At 39.2% G+C, this 11,035-nt stretch overlaps 1 protein-coding gene across 3 annotated transcripts; it reads left to right on the top strand.

Moving 5' to 3' along the window:
* Window positions 1–315: 315 nt before the first annotated feature.
* LOC130911751 (uncharacterized) lies at window positions 316–4,962 on the top strand. 3 transcript variants are annotated; one of them, XR_009062444.1, is made up of 14 exons: window positions 316–539; window positions 675–750; window positions 857–1,134; window positions 1,265–1,321; window positions 1,426–1,502; window positions 1,611–1,682; window positions 1,786–1,991; window positions 2,117–2,205; window positions 2,274–2,436; window positions 2,749–2,818; window positions 2,906–3,009; window positions 3,089–3,233; window positions 3,317–3,434; window positions 4,151–4,962. XR_009062444.1 is itself a non-coding variant. In XM_057829300.1 (8 exons), exons 1-8 carry the CDS (start codon window positions 513–515, stop codon window positions 2,182–2,184), a joined length of 861 nt encoding a protein of 286 aa, XP_057685283.1. In that variant the 5' UTR covers window positions 316–512; the 3' UTR covers window positions 2,185–2,231. The 3 variants fall into 3 exon arrangements, 1 of the variants encoding a protein (XP_057685283.1); XR_009062443.1 differs by lacking the exon at window positions 2,749–2,818; XM_057829300.1 differs by lacking the exons at window positions 2,274–2,436; window positions 2,749–2,818; window positions 2,906–3,009; ... (1 more) ...; window positions 3,317–3,434; window positions 4,151–4,962 and having other exon boundaries at window positions 2,117–2,231.
* Window positions 4,963–11,035: the final 6,073 nt, after the last annotated feature.

The following is an 11,035-nucleotide window of genomic DNA, read 5'->3' as shown; positions in this document are numbered from 1 at the left end:
CCCTCATCAATGTGCTTACACAGAATCTTACTCAGGGACAGCAGCAGCAAGAGCCAAAGACAGGCAGCAACAGGGATCAACCATGTGTAGATCAGGAAATGTCCAGGTTTCTGTGTGTGCGCGTTTGTGCATTTTGGAAACCTCTTGTACATATACAGTGGGGAGAATAAGTATTTGATACACTGCCAATTGGAAAACCCATTGGCAGTGTATCAAATACTTGTTCTCCCCACTGTATCAATTTCTAATCACTTATTGAAATAGGTAATACATATATACATTTCTGATCATGTTGTAAATTATTCAGAGCATTCCCAGGGTTTTTTACAAGGAGAATTGGACTTGGAAAGCGACGGACACAGAGTTTGAAGCCATATAGCAAAGCATCTACCAAACCCTGGAAGCCTTTTAGTTTCTATGCGTACCTGCTCAATAGAAATTCAGAGGTAACTCCAGTTTCATCTGAGGAGTTTGAACTTGCCTAGGCTGGTCTTGGCAAAAGACATGTCACCATGTCAAAAGATATGTGCCATGAAGAGGTGAGATTGGACAATACATATATAGGTGTGTGTGTGGGGGGTAAAGAAAAAAATTAAGTGCAAGTAATGTCTATAATTTAATTGCTCATGTCTATACAGCTATAGTAGCTGATGTTTTACTATTTATCCTTTCAGATCTTTGGACTATTTCAAAATGAATTTCCAAAGATGCAGGGGCTGACAGGAGGATGGCTGCTACACAAGGCTACAGGTAATAAAAATAGTAATATTGTAACAATGGCACAAAATTGTCATTTGGTATGCATATCAAATAAAAAAAAACCTCTCTAAAACATACAAATACCTTGTCTCTTCAGGTGGCCAGGGCAAAAGAAAACTAATAATGATCCCCCCGGATTCTAATGGTTACACTGGGACCCAAATCCGCAATGTTACAGGGTCAGGAAAAATGACTCTCTATATTGTGCCTTTGCAACACCAGTTTGACCTGACTCCACTACCCCCAGATGCCATTGAATTTGAAGGCATGCCAAAAGCCCAATGCCAAACCTGCAAAGTATCATTTCCTTTCCAAATTTTGGCCCTTCATGTAAAGGAATGCATGGGGTCTCAAACTTCAGAAGAAGATACTGAGGTGAGTGTAGGTCTGAAATACATTTAAGTTGACTTTAAGTATGATTTCAACTCATTGCGTTGTAATAAAGGATAATTGTGGGTCATATTATAGCCAGGTCAAAGTGAGTCAATTGTGGGTCATATTATAGCCAGGTCAAAGTGAGTCAGAGGTTCTGTGCCATGGAACAAAGAAATCTGATGAAGAGGTACAGTACATTACTTAAAATTTACTGTTACGTGGTGAAATGCCTACATGATTGGGATTGTGGCAAATGTTTAACATTAAAAAAAAAAAAAAAATCTCTTTTAGAAGTTGCCATGTCCTATCTGTTTCCTGAAATTTACACCAGAGTTCCTAGAACTCCATGCAAGCATGTGCGGAGAAAGGTAATTTGGAGTGGAGACCCACCGTCCCAAACCTAATTTTATGTGTATGCAACTTACAATACCTTGTTTCACTATGAATTCTAATAGGTGTGTATTTTATTTTTTTAGAGAAAAGGCAGAGCTCATAACTGATGACACAAATGGCATGAACCAGGAGAATGAAGAGGAGCTGATCAAAAGGTAAATATAGGGTTTTTGTAATACAGAACATTAAGGCCGTTTAGTGATTTGTCTTTAACATTTTCAGTTTGTATCTCCCCCCCGCCCCCCCCCTATTTGGCAGTGTTGATGATGTCTTGGAAACCATTTGTGGGAGAGTTGATGCTGAGAAGCGCTTTACCATTCAGATCACCAGAACAAACCTCTTTGAAAGAGGTCTTCTGCAATGGCAGCGACAGAAGAAGAACTCGCCCACTTCTACTTTGGAAGTGACCTTCCTTGGAGAGGCTGGGGTAGACACAGGCGCCCTTCGAAAAGAATTTCTCACTGGTAGACTTAATTTTTTTTCCTTTTTAACCTTCATTTTTATAAGTTTATTTGTTGATGTAACAAATTATAAGAAACTGGTTCCCCTTGAGCACCACAGTAAATGCTGTTTGTATTGCTCCATGTAGAAATGGTGGCTGAGATTGAGCGTCGAGGGACTACAAAATCAGAAGAGCCCACGGTACTCCCTGAATGACTTTGACAATGGTCTTTACAGGTGTGTTTATTTTCAATGAAGGCAAGTAAAAGCCGATGATTAAAAATGCTAAAACTTCCTGTCTATAGGACTGTCGGAGAAATTTTCGCAGTCAGTTTGGCACAAGGTGGCCCAGCCCCTACCTTTTTCAGTCCATGGACTTACACTTACCTCAGTGGTGGGCAGACAAACCCCACAGTTCTTAACAGCGATGCTGTGGCCGATGTCCAGTTAAGAAATTTAATTGACCAGGTATTCCCTCCTTAGGTAGGAACTGATAAGTTGGCATGGAATAGAAGAGTATTTTGCATCCTGGAGTAGATTGTAATGAAGTAGATTTACTTCAGTACTGCACTGAAGTACATTTTTTGAAGTATACGTATGTACTAGAGTTTTATCAATTCTGGAAAATGACTTCTACACCTAAATTTTGAAAGACAAATATTGGACAGTTACTCGATACTTTTAAGTAATGCTTTGAAGTCAGCATACGAAATTCTCTTCTATAATGTGATTTGTTCAGGTGGTGATAACATGCCTGTACCTTGTGCATGCACTTCTCAGATCAGGCATGTAAATGCTGAACTAAGATAGCTAAGATGACGTGCATCAATACTTTCGTCAAAGTAATATGGTTGAGTAGTTTGTCCTTCACTTTTTTTTATATCAGACAATAATGTCCAGTTAAATATATATTTTTTGCCATGCTATTTTTACTCAGGTTGAGCTGTCGACAGATGAGACACTGCCACATCTAGCTGATGAAATCCTACTTTGTGGATATACTGGAGTTATCTCCATTCATAACAAGCATTCTATTGTTCGGTATGCAAGGACATTTCTTCTGTTTGGATGGAAATAATCTTCATTTTATCCCCAATTATATATACATATTTTTTTTTAGTGCCATCATACTAAGTGCAGTGCTGAGATTACATCCCATGCTAGATCAAATTAAGGAAGGCCTGCAGCTATATGTTCTCCTCTCATTGATGAAGCAGTACCCGGATGTGTGCCAGTCCTTGTTTGTTGCTGCTGAAGATGTGAAAGTAAGGAAAATCAAAGACAATTTAAAAACTATTTATACTGTGTTTCTTCAAAATTGTACTCAACATATTTTGTTTCATCACAGGTGACTGCAGAATTTATAATGGCATCTATTTCTCCAGTACTGAGTGACAAAGGGACTACCAGGCGTCAGACTGAACTGGAGTTGGTAAACTACATTCAAGACTTTCTTTATGAAGGAGGTAAGTATTTTATTAGTTAGTAAACCACATTCAAGACTTTATTTATGAAGGAGGTAAGTATTTTTATTTTTGTAGTTCTAATGACTCAAACTGTTTTTTTGTTTTAAATTTCAGATCTACTTGATTATACTGATATTTACCAGGTTTTTTTCTTTAAGCAAGGCCATACTCAAAATGGGTATTTTAATTATTTAAACCAATGATTCACATTTTCCCTTAACCCTTAAATACCTGCAACATGAAGCAATTATCAGAGAATCCCAAAATTAGGAAAAATAAGGTCCTAATGAAAGCTTTTTCCAAATTTCTAAAAAGTCAAAATGAATGTGTATTAAGTGCTCTAATATCTATAACCCTTGCTAAATCCTGTTTTGTTTTGTTTTCTCATGGAACCTGCAGATGCATGTGTCAGTAGGTGAATAGTGAGATAGTGTAAAGCGCTTTGAGCGCCTTGAAAGGTGGAAAAGCGCTATATAAGTATAACACCATTTACCATTGACTTGCATCGATCATTTTTTTTCTCAAAAATGTCACAATTCTGAAGTAGTCTCAATCATGAAATTTTAGGTGTATCAAATGTGATACATTTGGCAATAAAGGGCTAAACCTATTGTTCTTAAAACTTGCCACTGTCATTATCACCATCTATTTTGTGTGTGTACCAAATTGCTGTCAATTAAGCTGAATTGCAACATTTTCTTGTGTATTTGTGATAGCTGAAGATCAAGAGGAAATAGAGCCAAGGCACGGCATTACACCTTCCCGGTTTCTGCAGTGGATCACAGGCCAAGGTCACATCCCAATTCTCCCTTCAGAAAAGAAGGATTTTGCTGTGATTGTCGAGTTTAACCATGACTGTAGTGAAGAACATGGCCTTCACAGGATCTGTTATCCTGTTATCTCAGCATGTGCCAAAACTATTACACTACCTGTAAAGCACATGAGGTCCTATGAAAGCTTCAAAAGCGTTCTTACTGAGGCTTTTCATTTAGGCCAAGAATTTAACATTGTGTAACTGAATTACTGTTGAATTAGCTGTTCCATGTGTTTGAAGAAAGACCAATGTGCCTGAAATTTGTTGTAAGGCCAGTTTATTGTATTACTGTTGAGCAATTAAGATTGTCCTCCTGATGTTAAATGGTTAAACCCATTGAATGTTTCATTTACTGCACATTATGTTGGACATATGGCAGAGACATTTATTTAAATATATTGCACTAAGACTCTGATGGTCTCGTGATATCAAAAGATGCTCTGAGATCCTCCATTGCCTGCTCAGAGAGGGGGCATTCAACAGGAGGAATAATCACTCCAGAACTGCCTGCTTCCTCCGGCTCACTGGAAATGTTGAGAAGAGGATCCCCATCTTCAATGTCCTACAATCTATAAAATTAAAAAAAGACACTTTTCATGAAATAAGAAATCACAGTTCTACATTCACATGTTGACTAAAATATTTTGTCAAAATTCATAGGCGCCTTTTATGGTTAGGGTTTAAGGTCGCTGTATAAAGGTCAAATAAGTAAAAACATGCAATACGAAACAAAGTCGTAAGTCCCAAGATATGTCAGTTCGTGAATGTGCTTGTCTTAAAGGTCAATTTTAAGGCGTGATTTGAAAGTGGTGACAGAGTTGGTGTTGAATGTCCAGTGGCAGTGCATTCCAGAGGTGAGGCGCTGAGCGGCTGAAAGCTCTTGACCCCGTGGTGGACAGGTGGAATGGAAAGATGGATGGAGGAAGACCTGAGAGTATGGGTGGGTAATCTTATGTGGAGGAACTCATTCATATACTGGGGAGCGAAATTGTTGAAAGCCCTGAAGGTGAGTATTTTATAAATTATGCGGAATTTGATTGGATGCCAATAGAGCTGCTGCAAAACTGGTATTATATAACTGGAGGAGGGGGTTCTGGAAATGACACTCCATTTAAGTGAAAGAAATACTAGCGTTATTATGACAGAAAACCTCGTCGGAATTATGAGTGCCCTTGGAATTTATTTGATCAGTACCTGTGACAAATCTGGTGTATCGATTGGATTCTGGAGTAGCCCGACAGTCCACAGTTGTTGTGGGGACAGATTTTGTTCAGTCCTCAGTGGGTGATTATCCCAACCAAACCTGAAGACATCAAGGTCCCTCTGCAGGCGTGGAAGAAAAACATGCTGGGCACAGAAGAGGTGGATGCTGTCAGAGGGATCTAAAAGACCTTCATCCTCAAGGCTGTGTAGAGTCTCATAGTGCACGTTTGTTACAGCCATCCAAACATCTCGCCACAAACGCTCTATCCTATTAAAGGACAAGACAACTCTCAAATGTCAGAGTGTATTCAAAGTTTTGGCCCAGGTTATTTGTATAATGAAAATACATACCGCTGATTGTGCACACTCTTTCCTGACAGGAAACTGCCCCTGCCACAGCCCCTGATGGTGAACATGCACCTTGCAATGTCAATGTTTTCAAATCCTTGGGCACCTCTTACTCTGAAGAATTGTAAAATCCAGAGAGAAATTAGATGAAACACCTATCTGTGTGTGTTTTGTTTTTGTTTTTTATAGGCAAAAGAATATGGGATTGTAACTTTCATCATTTATCAACAAATTCTCATGTGCTCAGCTGCCTATAAATCCAATGCGGCATATTTTTGGTTAACTATGCCAGCCATCTTTAGGCTCAGAGCCAGATTCTTGTCTTGTGGATTAATCACTCAATGCTAATTCCACAACACCCATTATCAGCCAAATCTTTGTTATATGTCCAGACGTGAAGTCAGTTTTTGAAGCACTGTGTGTTTTGTTTACTAGGAATCAAACAGGTTTAGATGAATAGGTTTTGGTTTGTTTTAATTAGACAAATACTAAATACAATATTTGTTTGACGATTCGATGACCTTACCTTAATGGAAAGCCATACTTTTGTGCAGCCTCCAGGAAGAAGTCAAGTGCAGTAGATGCTTTGTTATTGTTTGCAGCAGCCAGGTACATGATCTGGGGCCAAGAATAGGATTCAGCATAATTTTCATACATTTTAGATTTTAAAATATTTAAAATCAACCAACACTGATACAAAAACACATTTTTCTAAAGCATCACTACATCCTACAGCAACCAACACTATATCGATAAAACTATTTGCAACTTACATCACTTTAGTCCCAAACGAAAAAAAAAAAAAAAGTATTACCTTTCGTCAAAATCCATCAACTCCTCCAAAAATGACAAGGCCATATCTGTTTTATAAGGGATTAAAAAAATCAAACTATTAGTGTTTGTGTCAAAATTATATCAGGGTGCTGAATAACAAAGTAAAATGTAAATAACTTAAATCTTTTGACATAGACTTGGTTGAAAACAATGTTCATTGAACTTAAATTATATTGATAAAAGCTGTTCTTAGATAAATATTTGTTCATCAATCTGTCAGCAGTAAAATGCTCACGAAAGTGGGATACAGGCAACAAAACAATGTAAAAGTTATAGAATGTTTTAAAAACTGAAGCACTCCACAGGTGAACAGGTTTATTGGTACTATGATATGGAAAATTAATTGGATGTAAATTGGCAACAGAGCCATTCTTGAAAGATGTTCACATGCATGAATAACAGGAAATTGTTTTCCAATTTTTCACACAAATAATATGAATGTTAGTACACCGACCAGAAAATTTGCATCATCTGATATGCATGTTAATACTAAATGACCTACCTGATGAGCTTATGGTTAGTATCAATATGCATTAAGTGCAGAGGACCTGGAACAGAGTAAGTTCTCCTTGCAACACACCCCATGCTTGTCATTCTTGATAATATACCGACAGAGTCAACACGATGCATGGATGAAGCTATTCTTTGCCACTGAACTCTGTGTCCCATAGCTTGCAGTATTCCTTTCATAATTCTGTATCCCACATGTGGTGTCCTCGCCTTTACTGACTTCACCAAACTGTCAAGTTGCTCATTGGTTAGGTGACTGTAGGACAACTTGACGCAAATCCCATTGTCATGCATCCGCCGTCTCACTGTTCTCTCAGAAACCTCCAGAAATTTTGCAATCCATGTCACTGGCATGGACATATCTACAAAGTTTTTAAGGTCTTGAATAGAAATATCAAGTTTTGGGCGTCCAGTCTCTCCATATAGCTGGTGCACCTGGTGAGGAGTTAAAGTTGTGTTGTTAATCCTAGTAACCAATGTTGACAACTCAGTCAAAGCACTGATTACATCGAGTGGCATCTCAATTTGGCTTGAAAGTGTTCTTAACAGAACCATCTCCTGGTTGACCACAAACTGTAAATAGTCCACATCAAGTGGCAGTCTTTGTATGGCCTGTGAAACTTTGCTAAGAAGTCTCTGAAGATGCACCCTTCTCACGACCTCCTGTAAAAAAAAATAAAAAAAAATAAATAAATATATGTATGTATGTATACATGTACATATATATAATTTCAATTTCGTGTGCTGGTTAAGAAGTAATGAAAAGTGAATTGAGCACATTTTAACTCTTAAATCACAAATATAGACAGAAACAATGGAAGACCGGAGTTTTAGCTGAACACTTTAAAGGCTTAAACATGAACAGTACTCGAATGAACGTAGCTTATGCTAACCTGGAGCTTACCTACTTCGTAGAGACATTAACAAAAATACCTTTCTGGATAACGCTACGTCTTAGAAGTTAAACAGTTCCGGGATTTTGCGTAATTTTCACTGCATTTTATCGTTAAAGAGTATTTCTTACCTGTGTGCCTGTACCTGTACCTGCACCAGCAGGTGATGCAGATGATGAGGACGCCATTGTGAGGATTCAAGTTCTCAAACTAGCGCTGTTGCGCTGCGCTGCGTTCGGGTTCTGGCTTGGATTTCGGACAAATGGTGTCTTTAGGTAAAGGTCTACATCCTGGCATATTTTCCAATTGTTATTTATCAAAACTGACCAACAACTGTCCAGAATGACTTACAAAAGTTCCCCCCACCCTTAGCATGACTTTAGCTACAGATTCCAAGAAAACTAAGTGGAGAGAGTGTGGAGTCATAATTCATCAAAGTACCCACGTTACCTGAAGGCAACATCATTCGGGGTTGCTTTGATAGGCTGTCTCTCACAACTCAACACGCCTCCCGTCGAGGCCGCGCCCCCCACGTTAAAACACGGCCAAAAGTTTTGAAACTGAAAAAAAAAGATCTGAAAGCGAAAAAAAGATTCGAAAGTGAAAAAAAGATTTGAATGTGAAGAAAAAAACTGAAACTGAAAAAAAAAGACCTGAAAGTGAAAAGAAAATCTTTGAACCTGAAAATAACAACTTTGTAACTGGGAAAAAAAAAAAAAAAAAATCGCTTTTGAAAGATTCAAGAATAAAACTTAAACATTCAGTTTCAAACATTTTTTTTTCAATCGTTTCTTTTTTTCAGATTACAAAACTTTTGGCCTTGATTTAACACCATATGGTTCCCAGAACTTTTCTCTCGGTGTTTGAAAAATACAGGGAGAACAGTCTGGCCGTGCCAGGCAAGGATTGAGAATAGCACGGGTAGCGCCGGGTGCACATTTCAGACGAGTGCAGCCACCTGTAAAGACGTGTGCAAGGGAAAGTTATTCCGTGTGCGTCATTGAACGAACTTATTTCCCCTGCAAGTTTTATGAAGTTTGTGCAGTTATAAGCACGACCGTTTTCGTAACTTTACAGGTACGTCGGCGGGTAGTCATTGCCCGCTCGTCCTCGCGTCTCCTGCTCGTTCTTGCTGCGCCGAGGAGAGCATTGTTACGTTGTGTTTGTACAACACATTTGTGCTAGGAGAAGATGTGCTTGTCTAGCATCTTTGGATGTTATGTACATTCACGTGAGTGTGGAATGCTTTAGTTTTCGCCACCTTTGTGGATAAGTTGGCCGCACGTGCGCGCAACGTGCTTCCTGGTTGTGCGCGCGCACCCGCGCACCACCTTTGTGTTTAGTTTACTCTGCGAGTCAGATATGCGTGTATTAGTGACTGCTTCCACTCAATGTGAATTGTTATTGCATAATATGCTGTATTTTCTCTCCTTTAGAACCACACACACTCCTTGCACACATATTAAAGTCACACACATATATTCCTCCACACGCAGCTAACATACACATAGTCAAGCCTTCACACACTCACTCAGCTAAGTCTTCCTCCTCACATCAAGTGCCATTCCTGTAAAGAGTTCTGCGTGTTGCCACCCTGTTGCCAAATTTGAATTAAAAGATGCAAAGACAAACTCCGCTCTCCTTCTCCTTTCTCCTTCTGACCAACACCCCGGGGCGAACAGACCATAACCTATATTGAATCAGAACCTCCATACAGTCCATAGTCTGCCTCTCCAACAGGTATAATGTTGTAGAAATTAATCCCACAGAGAATAAACTCTTAATTCAACAATACCTGTAAATGCAGTGACATGTCAAGCAGGTTTGGGTTGAGCACAATTCTTTTGAGTTGTGGGTGGGCCGGGATGATGCTAAATGTAGTCCTGTTATGATTGGATGTTAGTAATTCACATAGGTGTAATTCTATTTAATTTTATTTATTTACTTGTGGGTGTGTGTGTGTGTGTGTGTGGGGGGGGGGGGTTGACAAATCAATGTGGAGCCCGTCCATCCTGTGCGCCCAAAATCAACGCACAGGAGGTGTAGCCATATGCCTCCATTTCCTTTACAGACTAATGGGAGTGGAAAGGTGACATTGCCAGCTATTTACACTTAAGTTTTAATGAGTTACCGAAAATAATTGTGGAGCATAAAAACAAACAATACAACAAAGTGTGAGGTAAATATGATGTGTTGGTTGTTCTAGATTTCTAAATTAAACTTTCGATTTCACTTATAATTCAGTCACGCCGCAGGAAGCGTGTCACGTAGGCTGATAGCGGCAATATTGTATGTGTGATCAAGATCTTGGTAAAGAAAGTCTGTCATTTTGATTCCAATTGTGATTTTATTTCCATTAATTATGCTCATTCTCATCTGGAAATATTCAAAAACACCGCCCTGCCTATGAGGCAGCTGGTGAGGAAGGCACAGGGGGCTGAAGGGAGATCCGAAGGAGCCGACGGCCCTCCTAGGCCCTGCCCTACCGGACATACGCCCCCCTGACACCCTGAAAGCCCTGGGGACCAGGTCTTTGTGTTCACATTCTGTTGGCAGAGAGAGAAAGTGTTAGTTTTTATCTCTACTTAAGTCTAGAATGTTGCTTGAGCAAAATAATTTGTCTTTGAGATGAACACAGTAAAATCTTTAACCTAAAACTATAAAAATGGCAAGAAAATAAATTGAATCGGGTTGTGATAAATGGAATCAACTATCCTGACAGCAAGTGTGCAAGAATCGGCGTCAGCTCGCCAGCTCGACATAGCAATCACGCCCGTTGAATGTCTCAGTAGCTACCTGCACCGTAGTTTTCACGAGAGATCAGAACGTTCTCTCAAGAAGCAGAAAGTTATCGCTATTTGATCCACCTGTTCACCAGCCCAAAAAGGCTCACACCGCTCTCCCTGGTGTAGCAACAAAAGTCACGTGTTATATGAAACATGCTTTTTTTGTCATATACACTATATTAAGCATCAAAAGCATTGTACTCTCGTTTTTGT

The sequence above is a fragment of the Corythoichthys intestinalis genome, chromosome 2, assembly GCF_030265065.1.
Source record: "Corythoichthys intestinalis isolate RoL2023-P3 chromosome 2, ASM3026506v1, whole genome shotgun sequence".
NCBI lineage: Eukaryota > Metazoa > Chordata > Actinopteri > Syngnathiformes > Syngnathidae > Corythoichthys > Corythoichthys intestinalis.
This window is presented reverse-complemented; position numbering and strand designations above follow the sequence as displayed.

Bases quoted from the DNA above. Each gene is read 5' to 3' on its own strand.
- LOC130911751 (XM_057829300.1), top strand. From the start codon at position 513: ATGTCAAAAGATATGTGCCATGAAGAG. The intron at 1,322-1,425 runs GTACAGTACATT...AATCTCTTTTAG, and splicing joins CAAAGAAATCTGATGAAGAG to AAGTTGCCATGTCCTATCTG. The intron at 1,503-1,610 runs GTAATTTGGAGT...TTATTTTTTTAG, and splicing joins GCAAGCATGTGCGGAGAAAG to AGAAAAGGCAGAGCTCATAA.